We start from the raw sequence: 21,841 nt of genomic DNA on the forward strand, positions 1-21,841 counted from the left end.
ACTTCAAAACAAACTTCATCTATGAAGTGTAAGATTCAGAGTAAGAGAACTTCGTCTGTGAAGTTTCAGATAAGACTTCAGGTGTGGTATCTAAACACACTGTGGTAGAGGATTAAGGCTACAGGGAGCGAATCTTAATCCATGGTCAGCATCACTAATAAAGGAAAAAATAAACAAACAATAGTCACTTCTAACCGATCGCAGCAATACAAACACAATATATAATATACTATAATATAATATACACTAATATCCATTAAAATATCAGGACAGTTTACAGCAGTTCCTGCCTAAAGAAAAACAACAAAAAAAAACAAATGACAAAATCGTTGCATTTTCAATGTTGCAAATTAAAATAAACTAGCTAAGATCTTTGAGCATTGGAGCTCAGATAAGCAAAAAAGGTTATAACAGAAACAGAATAATCAGCAATCCGTTTTCACACAGCACTGAGCTAGAGGTGTAAAATTTAAAGTGATCTATTTTAGGAATAGGCTGCTTTTTTGGGAGGGGGCTGCAGGCATGCACAGCAGCCTTGACAAATACAGGCAGGTGGCAAAATAAAGGAAAGCCAATGTAGAAGGCTGGACCACCACAAGCTACCAAAACAGCTTCATTGTGCCTTAGTATAGATCAGGGGTCAGCAACCCAAATGTTAAGAAAAGCCATTTAATCCTGCCAACAAAAATCAAACCACCTTGAGAGTGACAACATTTTATATCCATTTTACCATCACGGCTGTAAATGTGTCTCAGTGTGCACTAATGTGCTAGAATGGGCTATAAAATATATATATATATCTATATATATATATATATATATATATATATATATATATATATATATATCTATATATATATATATATATATAAATATATATATATATATATATATATATATATATATATATAAAAAAAAACACCCTTACTTTGCTCTGCTTTAAGTTTTATCTCAGCTATAGCTGCTTTTCTCACATCTCCAGCAGGAAACTTTTCCTTAAATGTAGAACAGTTTCTGGTAACGTCTCTTAATGTTCGAGTTGTACAAGGCTTAAGTCAGTTTCTGTTTCACCAGGTTGTTGTTCCAATTTTCCCACCTTAAATGGTGCCAGAGTTGCCAGAACCTAACTGCTGCACCATTTAAGGTAGAAAAATCAAACAAAAAGCTGGCGAATGAGAAACTGACTTAAACCTGGTTGGGAATTTTACAATAATATTTGATATCATTTAGTAAGCTATTGAAAATGAAATTAGTCCTGCAGTTCTCTTTCTTAACATGGTGATTATCACTTTTGAAGCATTGTCAGTATTTTGTTAATTCAAAAGCATAAACCAAATAAAAGCCCATATAAAAGAACCCTTTCTTTCAGCTTGGTTTTGGTCAAAAATCTAAATTTCTGTGCATCACTCATGTTCACTGCTTAACTGTATCATTCGGTATGCTTGTCTGGAAGAATCTACACTTTTTTCCTTTATTTTGCCACCTGTCTGTACAAAGTAAAGGAGACATTCACACCTGTTTGGAGATTGACACCTGTTTGGAGATTGATTTGTTTTGGAATCTGATCTTGTGTTTGATTTTGAATCCTATGTTTCTCACAATGCAAATTCAAAACATGTTACATCACAGCATGTCATGGTCAGGATAATTGTCAGTAATACTGTACTGTAGGTTGCGTTATATATCATCACCGTCATAAGAAAACCTCTGAAAGGAAAAAGGAAACCATGTTATCTTTACATTAAAATATGTTAACATTAGATTTTTTTCTGAATAATTTTGAACCATTTTAATGGGTCCATTCATCATGAAATGTTCACAGGGCAGCTGGTGTGTTGAATGGTGTAAAAAGAAAATAGAAAAATGCAGTTATGAGGTTTTGTTATGTCAGCGATTCTATGTGTATATAGAGTAAGGGAGGCAGAAAAGTTGCAGAGAGCTGGTGAAAGGAAAAGGGCTTTGAAGGGGTGATTTCTTCTACCGGCGAGATATCACAGTGTTTCTACATGAAGCAGATGAAGGTATGTCCAAGCAGAGGGGTTCGCACTGTAAATCAGAGCCGAGATGCTAGAGGTACGGACATTAGCAATACCTCAATCAACCTGTCAGAACGGACACTAACCACACTCCTGTTGTTGCATATAGTCAGTTATCATAGACTATTATTTTGACTGCACTTTGTACGAAAGCAGAAAACCAATCAACTTCCTTCTCAGTTATAATGAAGCCAATGGACGCATGTTTCAGCATTTACCTTTTGGCTTCTATTATGTTTTAACTCAGCACATTTTCTGCTCTTTTTAAAATGACTCCTTTGAAATCACTACAGAGATAAGGTAGAAATGAGTCTGGACAAGTTTCAGCTGCTGTAAGTTCAGTGATCAGCATCTCATACTATTTCACTGCAAAACTGAACAGAACCTGAATGTGCTAAAAAGAAAAAAAAGAAAAAAAAGGTGAATCCTGTTCGATCACATCTCTCTGGTTTTTGGATTTCTTTGAAAAGAAAAAAAGAAAGAAAACAAAAAGGGTAATTTGCATTTGAAACATGCTCCTCTCCTGCTCTTAGAGAAGCAAGCCACCCAGAAAGTGCGAAGACACAGTCATATGCAAATGTTTAGGCACCCTGGGTCAACCTGTGTGTCTGTTCATTTTCTAAGTGAAAATAATACAATTCAAAATTTAAGATGAGCTGTAACTTATCACTTTGTGGCCACATGTTCCAACATCTGATTAAATTCAGTAAATAAACAGTAATTGTGTATTAAACTGTCCAAAGTGTGTTCTCTGTAGAGGATGTGAAATTATCTTCAGTTAGAAAATCACAACAATGTCAGTGGACCAGGGGCCCCAAAACATTTGTATTTTTCTGCACATACAGAAGATTGTAGTTCGAACAGGACTGTGCCAGCATAAAGGAACAATCAACCTAAAACATGTTGTCATGGGAAAAACTGAACCATCAACGAACTGAACAATTTGTGTGCAACTTAAAAACACAGTCCACACGGTGTGTTTCATAGGAGTAAAATCTGCAAAATCTGTTTCTTTGACAGAAGAGCAAATGTTTTACATAAACAATAGAATCAAGGAAACTTAGAAACTTCAGAATCAAGGATGATAAAGCAGTGAAAAAACTCACGAGTGTAATCAGCAGAGACTGCAATCAGCAAGATTTTGCTCCAAACGTGATTGGCATTTTGGCAACATACTATTTTGACTTTGGTTGAATTGTGTTGCACGTTCATGGTGTAAATAATATAATGTGAGGTAGCTGCACTTTCAATGGTATTTGAATGCTGCTGTTACGCCTATGCAAAAATGCCATAGCCTTAATTACAGGCATATACAAAAAACATGTCATTTGACGAGATGTAACTTTTGGATGATTTATGACTGTATGCCCGATACATTGTGCAAAACAGCACCATACCTATTACTTTAGTGCAGTATTTCATTTATTCATGTCATTTAAAAAGCCAACTTAATTTAAAATGCCAATTTGGCCACTGTGCATTTCACATATTCTTTAAGCCCACACAGTGTGATGTTAGAGTTAAAAAAAGGCCAATATAATTTAGCCAAAAAATTAAAATATAAAACATTTGCCAATTTGTCTATAATGAAATCAGAAATTGGAATCCTTCACTAATATTGATTTATAATTCCTGGGTCATTCAGTATAATATCTCTGCAAGAGGTGGAGCTGTTGCGCTACATCAGTGGGATTTAGTTTTTATTTAACCCTTTGGAATGACCCCTTTCTCGCTCTCACAAGCCTTGATTTTCATGTCAAATCAAAAAAGCAACTAACATTCACAAAAGAAAATGGAAGAAAAAAGGAAAATAAAAGCACCAAAAGCGAATGACATTCTGGCAACAGTCAAAATAGCTCCAAGCATGATCTGACATAGCCGCTCCAGGATTAGCTCCGAGTTTACAAACAGAAAGCATATTGTAAATTTTGGCTGGGGGGGCTTTGTTATTATTATTCATAAACCTTACTGCATAGCACTTTGCAGTATGAACTTGCTTGCACCTTGCAGTCACTCCTGATTGGGGTTTAACACCAATGCTTTCCAGTAGCCTTACCGTGTATTGCTTTTATGGGATGTCTTTGAGCTACATCAGCAGAGTATATGCAGGAATGTCTGATTTGGTCCCATAATGGTGAAACGCATTAGGCAACAAACAGTGCTGACTGCACATAATGTATAGATTTGTCTTTAAAGGGTAATTACATCAAGTTTTAAAAAATTTCCATAACTGAATGGCTGAAAATGTATACAAAGTCATTCAGAGCAGTCTGACGTGAAATGGTTAATTTCCCATCAATAAGACACATCAGATTTCTTTACATGTTGTGATATACACAACATGTATACAAATACCAGTGAACCTACACATGTGTCTGAGTTTTAAAAGTAATATTGACAATAATAAAATGATAAACAGTGAAAAATAATAGTGGCAAAATAGAGTAAAATAAGTTTAATTTGGTGGATATTTTGCCTTACAATGTCTGCATGTACCTCTCCACCATGAATGGATTTTAAAATATTAAACAGTGTCTCAGACTTCATATTGATAATACTCCATGTAATAACATCCTATGAGGGAGCTTTTAGAGGCATTAAACACTTTACACATCTGGTTCCCATCACCACCACTGTGAAAAATTCTTTCTCTAGAACATAGCACTTTGCATCAAACCACTCTAAATGACATTGTTTACACCATAGCCACTTCAATTATGTAAAAGCTTTGAAATGTGAAAGGAATTCCCCTTTAAAAAATTGAAAAGGCTCAGTTACACTTAGCTGGATGTAGTAGATGTTGCAAAAAAGGTTCAGGGTTTAAAATGCTGGTTTTTGTAGTATTTCAGATAACTTCCCAGTATTTATGTTCTATTGCTTCGCCTACAAAATAAATTGGGGTCTTTTAGACATGATTCATTCTCTCTCTTTCATACATACATAAGAGGACAGAAAAACGAAGTAAGAAGAAGACTAAAAATAAGATTAAGATTACTTCACAGTGATTGCCTGTAGCCAGTGGAAAGGTTACTGGCCAGTGGGACCTAATACCACATTCATTAACCGTGCAAAAACAAATAGTCAGTCTCTCTCTCTCTCTCTCTCAAACACAAGTGCATACACACTTCCACACCCTGATGCACCTCAAATGTGCTCCACGCTGATTAAAACATGAGGGATGGAGAAGAGACAGGTAAAAAGGTGGTGATATAGGTAGATGTGCATTACACAAACAACCACACACAGGGCTCACTGTGGCTTCCCCAGCAGGTTTGACAGAAAGCTGGACCCCTGGGTTCTATTCTGGTCACCCTGACCTGCTCCTCTCCCGCCGGCACCCCCTAAAGGATCCATCTGGTTCAGCTCAGACTGGTCCAGCATTTCAAAGTCCTCTCCTTCCAAGTCCAGGTCCGTGTCCAGCTCTGAACTCGACTGCTTCCTGTAGCTACGTACAGCTCCAGCCCTGGGAGGACCCTCCCTGCGTGGGCCCTGCGGCGGCCGGGGCTGCATGGCCCCCGTGAGCGCTGCCTGGATCATGTTGCTGGCTAGAATCCCTGCCAGATCGCTGCTGAGGTCAGAGGTTACGTTGAGGGCACCCAAAGAGAGGTCCAGGTCCTCCTGGTCCGAGTCAAGCTGGGCGTCCATGTCCAGCAAGGCAGAGGTAGTGGAGCCGCGGGGACCGGACAGGCCAGCCGAGCCCAGGCTGGGCAGACCAAGGCTGGGGTCGTCGTCATCCTCCATAAGGGTGGCATCTGGGTTTATAGAGGGGAAGTCTGGGAGGTCCTGGGCAAATGACTCCTCTGGGTCACTGTGTCTGTCCAAGTCTAGATGAGAAAGAAAACATCTCTGTTTTCTCAGAGATCATCTCATAACATCTGTCTGGGCTTAGGTACCAAAACAGTCCTGATTCATATTTATATGACCATTTTCCAAGCTCTTCTTAACCATTAAGACTGAAATATGTAAATTAGCTCTGTATGTAACTTCAGTATGAATAGGTGGGACTAATACTCTATAGGCTGAATAATTACATAGATACATATGAAAACATAGTTCCCATCCCATATATAGACCAAGTACAACCCCAATTCCAATGAAGTTGGGAGACGTTGTGTAAAACAAATAAAATCAGAATATGATGATTTGCAAATACTTTTCAACCTATATTCAATTGAATACACTACAAAGACAAGATATTTAATATTCAAACACATAAACTTTCTTGTTTTTTGCAAATATTCTCATTTTGAATTTGACGTCCGCAACACGTTCCAAAGAAGTTGGGACAGGGTCAACAAAAGACTGGGAAAGTTGAGAAATGCTTAAAAAACACCCGTTGGGAACATTCCAGGTGAAGAGGTTAATTGGAAACGGGAGTGTCATGATTGGGTATAAAGGGAGCATCCCTGAAAGGCTCAGTCGTTCACAAGCAGGGATGGGGTGAGGTTCACCACTTTGTGAACAACTGCGTGAGCAAATAGTCCAACATTTTAAAATGTGACACATTTTAGAATGTGTCATTCTCAAAACTTTTGGCCATGACTGTACCTTTCAGCATTAATGGTGCCTTCACAGATGTGCAAGTTACCCATGCCATGGGCACTAACACACCCCCCACACCATCAGAGATGCCAACTTTGCGCTGATAACAATCCGGACAGGCCTTTTACTCTTTGGCCCGGAGGACACGACGTTCATGATTTCCAAAAACTATTTGAAATGTGGACTCGTCAGACCACAGGACACTTTTCCACTTTGCGTCAGTCCATCTCAGATGAGCTCGGGCCCAGAGAAGCCGGCGGCGTTTCTGGGTGTTGTTGATATGTGGCCTTTGCTTTGTGTGGCAGAGTTTTAACTTGCACTTGTATAAGTTATATCCGTTTGAACATTAAATATCTTGTCTTTGTAGTGTATTCAATTGAGTATAGGTTGAAAAGGATTTGCAGAACATTGTATTCTGTTTTTATGTTTTACACAACGTCCCAACTTCATTGGAATTGGGGTTGTAGCTAATGGTATGTTTTGAAAAGTTAATAATGTTCACATAGAACATCAAACTCTATTATTATTCCAAAACAAAACAAGGAAAATGTTTTCCCCTCACAATATAACCAGAATGACTATGCATTAGTTACCGTAGGCAGAGATAAAAAGGGAAAAAAAGGTGGCTGAAATTTAATTAACATATAGTCTTACCCTCTGAGCCCTCAGTGAGAGGAGTCTGTCCCCTGGAGAGATTAAAGGTGCCATTTTCTGTGTACGAGACTTCTGCATCTGAGTGCTCTGAATCAGTCAGTGCTAGTTCCTTAGCAACCACTGCTTCATCAAACTGCAGGTGCAGAATATTCAGAACAAGTGTTACTGTTCAGCAATAATTTAGGGCACTAATAAGGGCTTCCCTTAATATTCACTCTGCTTACTGTACACAGTTCAAGGTTTTATTTCTAAGAAGTTCACAAGGTTTCACTTGCTTGGGATGATAAAGGATTGGAGGTTGGTATGTCTGTTTTTGTATTTCATATAATTTTCCCCGTATTTGTCACATTACACAATCTACAAAATTAATTGAGGGTTTTGACATGCGGAAACATGTTTTCTAATTCACAGTAATTACATTTCACTTAAACTTGTGCAGTGACTTATGGGGCCATATTGTGGACTACAGGCTATCTGCAAGTGGTACAAAGAATTATTTCCAGTATTATTTAGTCCCCACAACAATGAACGGTCAACAACTCTTCTCTAACTCAGCATGGGTTAAAAGGAATAACCCAAACAACTGTATGCAAGCCAACTTGCAAAACTGAAAATAAGCCAATATTGAAGTGTCAAGCTTTGTCTACTTGTCAAACAATAAAATAGGAACAATGTTTTCTCTGTAGGTACAACTGCTACAACACTTAACTCTTAAAAGTTGCAGTTATCGTCAGCGATAAATAAAAGATGCTGTGATTCAGTATCAATTCTCACTCTAATCACCAAGCAGAAGAATTCTAAACCTTTACTCCATATTTATTTGTGCAAGTCACCAGAAGAGGAGATACTCATTTATTGAAAATATTGTAAAACATATGATGATTACTTGACCTTTTATCAGTTTATGATATCACAATGTTGCATTAAAACATTAAATGTAAGACATCATTTGAATGTCAGACACATTCTGAATTGCGTTTGTTCTAAATAGCACTTCAATATTTACATCAACAATTTAAAATAAATTTACATAGAAAATATATAAGTTTAAAACTTAACTCTACTGGATTTGCCTGTTTATCAGCCAGCCTTACTGCTTGCTAAGCAAAGCTGAGTTCTTATGCTTTCGTGTCTTATTTCATATACAAAATACAAGTCATATACAAGTTTGTAAGTGCAAATATACATGTATTTGTGAGAAACAGTGGGAAGCTTGACTAAACTGCACTGACGCTATTTTAAAGTGTCCAAGATAACGTTACAGTGCACAGAATCACTGAATATTTGTACACGTCTATTGTGCTTATGGAATTTTTTGAGGGAAAAGTAATTAAAATGGACTTCATTGCATAACTCAGCATGTAATGAAAATGTAACAATTACCTTTTAACAGTACAGCAAAACATAAATAATAGGGACCTATAGGGTTTAAATCTCCCTGTGCTGTAGCCCTACACATACATGCCACATCCCCTTTCCTGGAAAGTGCTCTTACTGTTGGACAGAAGGCCGCTAGCTCCTCCTCGCTGTCGCTGGCGTCACCTGAGGCTGCGCTCCTAATCGGCCTGCGAAGAACTACAAACACACAGGCACACAGAGGTCAAAGGTCACACATGCCCGGGTCAATTACTCGGGTTCTCTCCAACAGGTGACACTAGAGCTGACTGACAGTGAGCAAGCCATGATAATGGACTTAGCAAGGAGATTATCCTCTACTACAAGTGCTGAAAGCTACTGCAGATGGAAAATTCAAAAGGAAAGACAACAGCAGTGGATCAGAACACATTCATCTGACACTTAGTACTTAGTACTTGAATCAAACCTAAATCACCAGAAAATACTGGGCTGGGGGAAAAAATCTGATTCTGTAACAAACCTAGCCTGAAAAAAACTCATAATAACTTATAGTGTAAAGATGAACAACAAGCAGAAATGACATGAAGATACTTCAAGACATTTTTGCAACAGGCAATACACATATTTCTCAGATTTATGAAAGCTCTGAATAATTTTATGAGGTTTCATAAATTATAACAGAAAACAGAACACGTAGTACATTTAAAAATACTATTAAAAACTAAGATTGCGGTGAATTATTTTCTATGTTTCACACATTCTGCTGAAATAAACCCAATTAAACAAAACTAATTACACTCTCTTAGCAATTGCAGTGGGTTGATCTAATGGCATCCACATCTCTTCTAGCAGTCTTTATATGGTGAACCCCTCAAAAATGTTAATAAGTGTGAATAAGACATAAATAAATGCAGTTTACTTACACTGGTTGTCTATGGGCTTGGACATCATGTATCCTTTGACACTGAAGTCCAGCCACTGCAGGGCTGGCTCCAGCCTCACACACGCACGCTGCCACAGCCGATAATACACCGCCAATGGGCAAAACAGCACACTCAGTACTGCAGAGACAGAAAGAGTTTTTATTCCATTATTCTGATCATAGACAAAGAGCAACTTCACCGACCAGGAGCTCAAGAGTTCAAATGCGATATAATGTTTGTCAATAAGAAAACGGATTTTGAACATTACTATCTATAAATCAATTGCTGAGATGCAAGCAAAGTCATTTAGGCCCAATCCCATTTCACCCCTCACTCCTATCACTGAGCCCTTAGCACTGTATTTTGCACGTTCACGTCTAGGGGTAGGATGTCCCAATTTTTATTGAAAGGCGTCGTGCGAAGTGTGGCCCTCCAAACTGAGGTTTTCCACAGGTTAAACACCTGGAAAATTTGGAACAATTTCATGTAAAAGCATTCTGTGAAGTGTCTTTTAAAAGCATTAAACACTCTGGACGTCTATGACCACCACTGTGAACAATTCTGACTCAATACGTTTCTCTAGAACAGAGCAAATGATGAATCCGATTAGGAATCTTACTTAATATGACCAGGAACATGAACTAACAGGGTCAATTTTGATTTCAGGTTGACTTTAAATGTAAACTCCACACACTAGTGTACTGAAATTAAGCCATTATTTTCACAGTCAATCGATCAGAGTTAGTTAAACAAATTAATAAATAAAAGGCCAGAAAAAGAAAGTAACTGAACAATAACAACCCATGAATAGCTTTTCAAATATTACAGAATGTGCTATCAGAAAAGGGCAAAAAAATACACTTAAATGTCTGTGTCCCTCAGACACAGTGTCTAACTCTGAGAGAGCAGTAAGAGAACTAAAATATATGCCGTGTCATCAAACAAACTGCCAACTCATCACTGATTTGCCAGGACTATCATTGTAATTTGTAACTTTTTAAAACTAAGTAATTGATTTTAATCACGTTTTCATGACTGATTCCTTTACTCACCAGCAACATATGAGAGAACTATTCCAGGAATGTAGCGTCCCACCATGGCCAGGAGGGAGAAGAGGCCACAGACCAGAATACAGAACTGCAGAATTCACAAATAACTGATTACACGTGTGAACATCAAAAAGCTAGTGACACACATGACCACACATATGATGATATGAAATTCCTGTTTTCAGCAGAATTACCAAATGTTTCACCTAAAGGGGTCTTAAAATGTTCAGGTCTGGCGAATTAAAAATATTCTGCTATACACAGAAGGAAACTCCTGAGGACTGACTGTCATAAGAACGCCTGAGGCTTATTCAGGTTTGCTTTTCAGCTTTAGTTCAAGTCTAAATTGGGCTTACGAGTTTCTCTCATCAACAACAAATATCTGGACTAACTCGTCTTCTTATACGGGCGGACCAGTGGATCAGCATGGCATTCTGTTGCAACACTGTGCATTTCAATTAAAGGTGGCATGTAAAAACAAACTGTTTAAAGATTAATTTTTACGCTTGGTGCAAATTAAAAGAAGAAATGTCTGGAGATTCTTGTGCTAAAATTTAAACATTTGAAAAATGAACCTGAAATCTCAGATTTTACCTCATATTGCGTCACAAATAGTTATTTGGGATTCAGCCATATATGTACAATTGCATATTGGAATGAAAATAGCGCGTCTGGGTGAGGATGCAAGAACCCCTAACTTACAAACTGCGCTATTTAGATGATCAGGTGCCATTCAGCCTGCATTTAACACCACTTTAGACAGATCAGACCAAAACACTGACATCTGAAGCAGGCAAGACATTCAAGTGATGTTCTTTCTACAGAAACACATGATAAATACTTTACAAGTCTGTAATATTAATGGAAGAGCTGTTTAGTCTGTTAAGCTGATCAGTCTAGTTCTAGTTAAGAAAATAAGTTGTCAGCTCTTTAGTTTAAACAGAACCGGATTCTTACTTCACCTATCAATACATTCGTGGTTCAGGAGAGCATTATAACAGTCTAACACTTTCCCATTAACAGCCCTGTGGTTTTCAGTGACTTGGTGTTTTAATACACAATTCAGCTGTTGTGAGGCGGCCATTTGCGTGTTTTATTTTACACCTGCTTTGAAAGCAGCTCATATCACTTGTTCACACTTAATTTGTTAGATGTGATAGTGAGTCACACGAAAACAAACTTGCAGTAAGAGACAGTAAAGTACAGTGGATTAAGCTGAAAATTCCTCACCTTCCCTGGGTTATGCCGTTTAAACCGTGCAATGTCAGCTGCACATGACGACCCAGTCACCCACAACTCAGCCATGTGGTGACACAACTCAGGCACACTCAGAGTCCCCGGCTGCACCAGTCCCCAACTGCCAAACCAACACATAAACATGCTATTAAGTTACTGAGATCAATCTCTCTGCAAACAAGAGTGCAAACCCACCACATTATGAGTGCTCACCTAAATTAAAAGTTGTCGATATTGAGTATATTAGCCACAAAGTAATGTAACAATTATTTTGAGCAATTTGTGAGTGAGTTTATTTAAAAGTCAGGAGACAAAAAAAATTCTAATGAATGGGTCTCTATCAGTCTCAATTTAAGACCAGTGAGAAAATGCATAATATGCATTCTCATCATAAAAATGGCTAATAAATAAATTGCAAATTCACAAGAAAGTACATTTTAATCACTGACTTTAATGGATTAATCATGACAGTCTGAATTAGAATCTGGAACAATAATTACACATTACCTTTCATTTTCACTCTCATCTTGCCGCCTCACTATGAACAGAAACAAACACAGGCATGTTTAGGAACCTGTGTGTCACACTGATTCTGGTGTCATGTGTAAGCTTTTATATGACCTCTATTAAGGTCAGAATAGGGAATGCTCAAACGTTTATGACCTCTGGAGAAGATATTAATTGTGTTACTGATTAAGAATCTGAGGATTGTTCTAGAACATGTGAATTAATCCAGGTTCAATAGATATAATATTTAAAAAATGTATATTATCTGTCAAGTCTACACTAAATATCATGTGAATTATCAAATGTAATATATCAAATATAGATTTGACTGTTAGTATTATCACAGTAAGTAAGGCTGGGAACAGTGCAAAAACATGGTGATACAGATACTGACCAGTCATAACATTATGATCACCTCCTTGGTTCTACGCTGATTGTCCATTTTATCAGCTCTACTTACTGTATAGGTGCACTTTGTAGTTCTACAACTACAGACTGCAGTCCAACTGTTTCTCTGCATACTTTGTTAGCCCCCTTTTACCCTGTTCTTCAGGACCCCCATGGACCCTCACAGAGCAGGTACTATTTGGGTGGTGGATCATTTCAGATGGACTAGGGTCTGTAATTGTAGACCTACAAAGTGCACCTACATAGCAGGACAATGAATGCAAAAACAAGGAGGTAGTCATAATGTTATGCCTGATCAGTGTATTTATATTTTGCAGTTTACAGGTTCTCTGACTGAACTAAATCTAAATGGTCTTTTTCATGATCCATTACTGATAATATCTTGATAATATGATATATTCAGAAAAGCATATTAGGATGTAATTGATAACGATACCATATTGTTATACTGCCAATTAATAGTAACAACGTTACTGCATATAAATACCTTTGATTTTTGGCCAAATATTTTTCTTCCAGGTGTCAGCACAAACTGCCAGAGCCAGTCCTGATGCTAACAGAAAGAGCAACCTCAAAGAGGTCAGAGCAAAGAACCTAAAAGTAAGAAAGAAAGAAAGAAAAAAAATATATAAACAGCTGCTGAGTCTCATGTTTAAGACACTCGTTACTGGGGAGTGCAAATGATGTCTGTCGCACACAGCTATAAATAAAAGGTGTCAAAATGGGTTTTTGGAGTGATGCTGTAGAACCAGGGTGTCGAAGCAAGTGCACACCTGACTACTTGTTTAATCAGATGCTAAATGTACGTGGTTAGATATTTTCTTCAAATATGAACAAATCAAAAAATCTCTTGAAACAACATTTAAAAGGGCCAACAGGTCTTATGAAGTCCTAGAAAAAACCCTGGAGCCTACACTTTATTTGATTTGAATGAATCTGTGTCTAGTTTTGTTTAGATACAAGATTTAGCACCCATCTAACACATTTTACCAAGTCTCTCCATGACAACTGCTGAAATGTACTGTTTAATTATTAAAATGTTACTGGTATTATTCACTGTTTTACATTCTCTATAATGTAAAGTTTGTAGCCCAATTATAGTTTTTTTCCTTTTTTCCCCCACCTAGTACATCCAAGAACATCCAATCCAACCTAGTACACCCAAGAACATCCAATCCAACCTAGTACATCCAAGCCAAGAGCCACTTAGGAACTTTTATTTTTAAGGGTGAACAAAAAAGCCTGACTGTGTTCTGGGTTTGTTTGTAATGCCTCGCTCAGATCTCTAAACAGGCAAGCAGACACATGGTATTTTCTATGTTGTTCATACACACGGAAGTGGCTTTTCACCTCCCAGGTGTTTCCGTTCTCAGACACTTCCTCAGTAAATCTCAAAAACACGTGAAAAGCTGTAATGAAGTGATTTACAACAGAGCAGTGAGTAAACTACATGTGTCAGTGAATTAATATGATAATGCTATTTTTCCATCAAGTGGAAATCAGGGAAAAATACGTACATACAAATGTAAGATACAGCCCCTCTGAAAGTGACCAGCCTGCAGCATTTTGACCAAAACTGACATTTGGTGCACAATGTAAACACACTGATTCATCAAATGCCCACAGAAGCTCATGTGACTCGTCTCAGTAAACAATAGGTGAATTCCAAGAGTCTTGTTTTCTTAACCTTCTACAAGCATTTTCAGGCCAGGGGTCAGCAACATATGGCTCTTTTACTGCCCTGTTGCGGCTTCATAGCAGAATTAGATGTTTAGGTAAAAATCAAATAAAATAACCCTTCTTTACAGTAAAATAAAGCTCTGCTTATTGTTCTACACAGTTTTAATAATAAACTGTCTTAAACACTGGAGTTAATGTAGAACTGGTATTTCACCCTTTAACCATAAAAGTTGGTGCACAGACTGCTGGTCACCATAGCAACGACAACAGTCTTGCCTAACTAGTACCTAACGAAACAGCAAAGAGAAAGATTTAAGATAAACATCAACAATTTGGGGAATTAACTTATTTGCATTTATAATCACTCAGCTGGTTTCCTGATACATTTAAATCTGTCAAAAACTAAAAAGTCATGAAGCTGACGTCAGCTTCTCATTTAAATTGTCCAGCTCCACCTTACATAGTACTCTACTTGCAAAAATTGAGAGACATTTTACAAGAAACTATTCTACTTTTGTAGAAAAGTTCCCTGCTAGAGATGCAAGAAAAGCGGCTGTATCTGAGCTAAAGCTTAAAGCAGAGCAAAGTAAGTCTGTGATTTTGTTTATATTTTTAGGTTGTATTAGTACATCAGCACATACTGAAACATATTTACAGGCAAGATGGTAAAATGGGCATAAAATGTTGTGGTTCCCAGAGTGGTTTGATTTTTGTTGAAAGGCAAAATGGCTCTTCTTAACATCTGTGTTGCTGACCCCTGATCTAGATCTATATCATGATGACTATGAAACACTTCACTGTACAACCCTAATATGGAGGTAGAACCCATTACCTAGAGACATACATGCAAAATGTGCACAAAAATGTTTACGCAAGCATATCCAGTCTCTGAGAAAGCTCAGACTTCTAGTCCACTATGTGGGCAGGGGGGACGTCCTCAGGCTGTCACTATACTCTGGACTACACCAACATCTTCTTCATAAGAATTATTCTTTTTATCCTGTCCCTCAGTCCCCCTATAGAATGTCACGTCATTCAAGGCAGAGCACTGCCCAAAGTCAGTGCTGCGCATTGAGCCGGATACAAAGGACGAGAGAAGGGACAGCAGGGGAATGTATCTGAGGCATACAAGAGGGGATGACTGGACTAATCGAATAAAGGCTGCATGCCTGAGCTGACAAAGGGAGAAAGGCAGAGAGAGAGCAAAAAAGAAAGAGAAAGAGAGAACAAAAAAGAAGGAAAGAGAGAGAGAGGGGGGGGGGGGATACCCTTCTTTCTACTGCAGCCCATACCACCCTCAGAAACTCTCTAGTTTAGAGGTCCTATGATACGCACAGTGATATTCACTTCTATATGGGAGACAGAACACACTGTTAACTGAATACAGTTTTTATTTTTATGTAGCAATTATATGCTATACATTTTATGCTATAAGATATTTTTTCATCAGATGTATTAATGTAAGCTTCAATGATTTCTTTGGTTCTATAAAAAACATTCATTAAGGATATACATTACTAATAAACACTATTAAATGTGTTAACGTGATTAAATTACTAACACTACTCATTCTTTAAACACTATCAACACATTTTCCTACTTTGACCCTTCAAATCATGCATAGCTCCAGGCTGCAGGAGCTCCCCTCAAGAAACTCCTCTGTAACAAGAAACCATATGTACTCATATTCAAACGTGCAGCCACTGTTGCTCTCACTGGACTCTACTGATGAATACTGATGTTGTTCATTCTGTGGAAAATCACATGATTTTCAGGTTCAGGGTCAAGTGAACCCTTGGAAGTTGGAAGACATCTAACAAAAAAAATTATTCTGTCATTTCTTTTATACACCTAAATGGAAAATGTGTTATATTGTGGTACAAAAACTACAACACAGATGGTATTGTGAAATGCATGTATTGTTACAGCTTTTTTGTCCATTTCATCTGTACTCCATCATATCTGAAAGTGTGTGTGTTAAATCAGGCCACACAGATAAGGCTGAAGGTTTAGAGAGGCAGACTAGACAAAACAGATGTACTCCAGCTGCATTCAAACAGCAACAGCCCAACAAACGTTTGGGAGGTGTTTTACTTGCCATTTCACTGCTGTATGTAAACTTTTTGAGCTTTAAAGGTTTTAGCACAATACCTGGTTTGGCCGTTTTCATTCTGCAATGACTAAAGTGCATCAAATTACAAACACGGCTGTTTGCTAAATTTTGGCAGGGATACTAGCCTTCTTTTACATTCACATCAGAGTCAAAAAAAACAACCATTTTTTATTTTCACCAGCCTGTCAGTGTATGAAATACATTTCTAGGCCTCTCACACACACACACACACACACACACACTTTCAAAATTAATGCATTATCCTACCCCTGCTTTGTATTAAAGCAGACATGCTAAACACACTTAAATCACAATCAAGGAAATAAAAAGTAACCTCACTTGATCTCTCCATCTTAAGGATTTAAAGTTTTGTCAACTTGAATTTAACTAATCAGGTCACAGATGCTCATAAAAAATTTGTTCCGCAGTCCACTGTCAAAATGAATGCATTGCTTTGTCATGGTCTTAATGCTCATCTGCTGTTATTAGCAGCAGCTCATGCAGCAAGAATGAGCGTATATCCAGAGTAACATAGGTGCAGCATTGCTGTGCTCCTACAAGAAAAGTAAATTCTTGTGAATTTTCTTATTTGATGTGGATCAAAGTGTAAAAATACATTCTTACCAGCAGCAAAGTGATCCACAGTTCACTTGAAAGCAGACTGAGAACTGCGATTTTTGGCGGATGTATTTGTTAATTTCTCTAGCACGCACACAAGTACAGATGGTGTTCACACCTGTCAAATCGAAACCGAACTAAAGAAAAGGTCTGCAAAAAACATGGAAGATGTGAAAGCACCATAAAAGGTTTACATTTACATTTCCATAAAAATGTGATTATTACAGCCCCAAAATAAACGACTTCTGGGCACTTTGCAAATCATGAAGCCCTTTGTTTATGAACGCCTGGATCTGTTCTCTACGGTTCGAATTACCTGATGGATTACAACTACCATAAACACTAGAAGTTAACCTATATCACAGCTCGCACGACTACACTACAGCAGACAGCTGGGGCAAAAGGGAAACTGCTCAATACTGCACAAACCACGTGGTTAGAATAGCATGCAAATAACTGATCATGAACAACTGATAACTTCTATAAGCACTTTTGACACTTGACAACATATTACTGAATGGAGATGTGCACAAAAAGTGCTTCCTTGATGAATACCAATGCCAATTTGCATAATAATGCATATTTAAAACTCTCCTACTGCTCTCAATTACAGAGCAGGACAACAGATGGAAGACCCAATAATAGACATTCTTTTCGAGATAACTATGTATTTTCCCAGTATTTTGTATTTTGAGATCTTTTGAAAGGTTGTGCAATGTTCTTTTTATTGTTCAGTTAAGGCTATTATTACTGCTTGATTACCTTGATTACAAAATGTCATAAAGATAGGGAGTTTTGTAAACTTACTAAAGTTACCAACTAAGGGTGTAATAAATGTTTTTCTAATTTTCAGTTAAATACAATTTTCAACTCTGAAGTCAAAAGTCAAATCAAATTTTGATTCCAAGTAACAAGCTCCAAAAAAAGCCCAATTATTTTGGTGTGGGTGTGTCTATATCATAAGCCCTGCCTCCTCTGCACATTTGGCTCTGATAGGATGCATCAAGACGACTGGTTTTAAAATCTGAACTTGATTTCCACAAAAGATGGCAAATGAGAGACATTCAGAAGAGAACACACTTTAAATTTTCATATGCGTTTTTGAGAACTGTACTGAAATAATTACACACTTATTATCAACATTTCCTGCCCTATTGAGCTTAGTGAGACAGAGCATTAGCCGAGTAATGGCTGAGACCAACCGATGTTTGACTGTTTTGTTTTTCTTTTTCACTTGCAGGATAACAAAGCCTACGACAAATCGAAAAGGAGGGTAAGAACAGACCTCAGAGCAAGTAAGGCCAACAGCAATTGGGACACCAAAGCAGATGTTAATACTAATACCACGCTGGCAAACGGCCCTGCAAACACAACCTTTGTTCCAACATGCTCACCCTACCATGGATCGCTAACACACAGAAAAATGGAACTGATGTTTGCTATTGGTCTTTCCAAACCAGCTGTATTGATGCCTCTGTCTTTCCAGCTCTAACTTTCCAGCAGCTCACTCCAGCCTTTGCTGTCAGCCTAAATATAGGTACCTATCTATCTCTGTAACACTGAAGTTAAACAGCAGAGGCATTCAGGTGCTTCTGGTAACATAAAATAAGGGAGGCATAAAATGTTAATTGGTGGTACAGAAAAATCAGCCAAGGCAAATTTCCCAGTATGGTAAACTAACTGACATTACTGCACTTATTATCAACACAAAATGCTGAATTTAGAATCTGAACAGCAAGATTTCACTTGTGGATCTAAACGTGAGCAGCTACCATTACTGTATTACAGATTTCAAAAGATTATAGAATTAAAACTGTATTTCTCTAAAGTGGAGCCTCTACATTGGAGCCACTGACCATCTAGTCATAATCCCTTTAGACTGTGTCGTCTCACTTTACCAGACGTCAAGCATTTGGTTATGCTCATTCAGAGAAACTGGACATAACAGCAGATTCCACACCTGCATAATGCATACTTTCATTCCCCCATACTAAATATCCCACATACTAATAAGATGGGTAATGTTACAAGAGCATAAGGACCTGAAAACAGTTTTTAAAAATTATTTTTTAATAACTGGAATTTAAATCAGATAATAAACACCACCCATATGTTTTTTTTCTTTTCATGGAAGCCACTGTCAGTGATCAAAACTAGACATCCAGGTTCAACCTATTTGCTTTAGTATTGTTTTTTTTTGTTCAGTTGCGGTTTTTAAGGTCATTCTGCAAAAGGACAAACTTGTTTTGAAATAAAATTAGCATTTTATCTGAGCCAAATCAAAGTCTGTACTATACAATTACAGCTACGTAGAAAAGACTCGCTCTTAACGTATAAATATCGAAAATCGGATTGAATCTTGACATCAGAATAGAAAATCGTATCGAACGCATATAAGTTACACATGGATCACTACAGCCTTATAGCAGGTCACTACTGACCACAACTCCAGGCTACTTTAGAAACGTTTCTCCTACAACGTTAAACTTTGGACATCCGTTTCCAAGCAAGGCTAAAGTTGGCTTCCAACTTGCCAGCTTCTTTTCCAATCTTTTTTCCCGTTCCACCTTAAATAGTGTAGCAGCATTGTTGATTATTACTGATGCCTCATGCTCCAGAAAGTAACTGCTCCAACATTTAAGGTGGAACGAAAAAATTCGAATAATTCCGCTTCGTCGCTTCCATATTTCTAAATACACAATCAAATACCCGTGTCTTACTAGTTCTGAAGCATAGAAGTACTCATCTAAACGCACGAAATGGATTTACAACACAACAGCAACCTAAATTTGTGACTGTAACGTTAAGTTACTGGCGAAGTTGAAGAAGTTAGTTAGCCAACACCGCTAACCTGTCTAGCTGCTGCTACTCGGCTTTCTCGCTGTTCTGCCCTATTAAACTCACCAGAAGACGGCGTTCACCAAAACGTGGAACAGCACACTGTGGAAAGGTCTCTCCCACACCAGAACAGACTGCATGTAGGTCACCAGCCGTTCATACGGACCCAGCTTCTCCATGAGCAGCGCTTTCACAACCCGCACCTGTTCGTCTTTCTCGCCGGAACGCGGGCGACTTCTGAGGCCCGAACCCGGGTAGTGCTGCGCCGCGGCGCCGCTGCCTTCGCTACCATCCCCAGCTCCACTCTTCTGCGCCATAGTTACGTTCACAAACTACGGCAAAGAATGATAATGCTGTAAATAAACAAGGGAATCCCCCGCGGATACGAATAAGTTAAAAAATCAATTCAAATCAAACTAACTAACGTTAACTTGCTAGCTTAGCTTAGCTTAGCTCGGCTGAGAGCTAGCTAAGCCAATATAGCGCAGCTACGTAAAGCGCTATTACGGTTTTTGTGGACACGCGAAATCAAATTCATTGCTGGAATCAGTTTATTTCTAAAGAAGCGAATGTTAACTCAACGTACAGCAAAAAAGGCCTCAAGTTGTAGTCATCATTTTCTCTTTTATCTGACGGTTGTTGTTTTGTCTTCCAGCCGGAGCGACGGAGGAAGGGCTACAGCTACAGCCAATGTAAGAGCAGGATTACAGCTCAGTAAACATGAAGCAGCAAAACCTCCTCAAACTTCCAGTTTAAGGCGGAGCGGACTGAATGCTAAAAGGACTCTCAAAATGACTAGGACATACGTTTTTACATTTAAAATGTAACATACTGCACTAAAGCTAATCAAACATGACTCATTATGCCGTATTAGCAAAAACTTGCTCTGGGTCTGGGTTTTAAAGTATTCACCTCAGAAAAACAATGATGTAATTTATCATAATGGCAAAAACATACTGTCATATTGGCCACCCTTAGGTTATTTTACAAAGCAGGATTTCTCAGTTAACGTGTTTAGTTATTTTCATTTGATTTATACTTATCACGCCTGGCCTTTTATTCCAAAAACTTCACCTGTATTTTGCGTCTGTTATGTTACCTGTAAATAACACTGTAAAGTTTACAGTGTAAACCGTTTCTCATATGTGCTCTATAAATAGAATACATTTCTCTGAATGGCAAAGTGTATTTATTACAAGTCAACGTTGATCTCAGCCTGAGATTGTTAGGTAATTATTCACTACCCTGCATTTCTTCTTCACGAGTGCTAAAATTAGCATTGTAAGCACTAACTTTTAGCTGCAGTTATCATGGTTTTACCAGAGGGAGGCAACATTGACTACATTTTCTCATCAGTGCTCCAGAAAGAAGAAGAGGAGGAGGGTGCAGAATGAATCTGATATGTCAGGATAAACACGAATACTATGATCAAATTAGCACATATAATTTCTTTTTCCTTTTTTTGTTTTTGCTAGTTATTTTAATATCCCTAACCATATATGGACAAGGGGCGGGAAAACGGTCTATCTGGGCCTCATCTCGAAATGAGGTTACTAGGCAGGCCAACGGCACATAGCTCCGCCTCATTTGCCATATAAGAAAAAACCGGGCGGGGTCAGGGACAAAGCCCACCATGTAGCTCCGCCTCAACTGCCATATAAGGAAAAAATGGGGCGGGATCAGGGACAAGCCCAACGTGTAGCTCCGCCCTGGATTCCACTTTGCGGACTCAACGCCAGCGTTGTGCTAAGCGCATGCGCTGTTGGTCCCGCCGTTCTGCAGTATTTGTTGCTATTGAAGAAGCGGGAAGGAGGGAATGAAAGCTCAGTAACGGCTTCTGAACAACGAAATATACAAGATTAAAGCCAGAAAAAGAGCAGC

The 21,841-nt window shown here is 38.2% G+C and overlaps 1 protein-coding gene across 1 annotated transcript; it reads right to left on the reverse strand.

Annotated features, from left to right (window-relative positions):
* Positions 1-2,833: 2,833 nt before the first annotated feature.
* On the reverse strand, positions 2,834-20,668 carry retreg3 (reticulophagy regulator family member 3). The gene is made up of 10 exons (XM_017697516.2): positions 20,547-20,668; positions 20,027-20,292; positions 13,199-13,305; positions 12,304-12,334; positions 11,791-11,917; positions 10,564-10,648; positions 9,512-9,649; positions 8,728-8,807; positions 7,233-7,365; positions 2,834-5,860 (listed from the first exon to the last, which is right to left on the reverse strand). Exons 2-10 carry the CDS (start codon positions 20,275-20,277, stop codon positions 5,286-5,288), a joined length of 1,527 nt encoding a protein of 508 aa, XP_017553005.1. The 5' UTR covers positions 20,278-20,292; positions 20,547-20,668; the 3' UTR covers positions 2,834-5,285.
* Positions 20,669-21,841: the final 1,173 nt, after the last annotated feature.

Source organism: Pygocentrus nattereri, chromosome 14 (genome assembly GCF_015220715.1).
Source record: "Pygocentrus nattereri isolate fPygNat1 chromosome 14, fPygNat1.pri, whole genome shotgun sequence".
Classification (NCBI taxonomy): domain Eukaryota; kingdom Metazoa; phylum Chordata; class Actinopteri; order Characiformes; family Serrasalmidae; genus Pygocentrus; species Pygocentrus nattereri.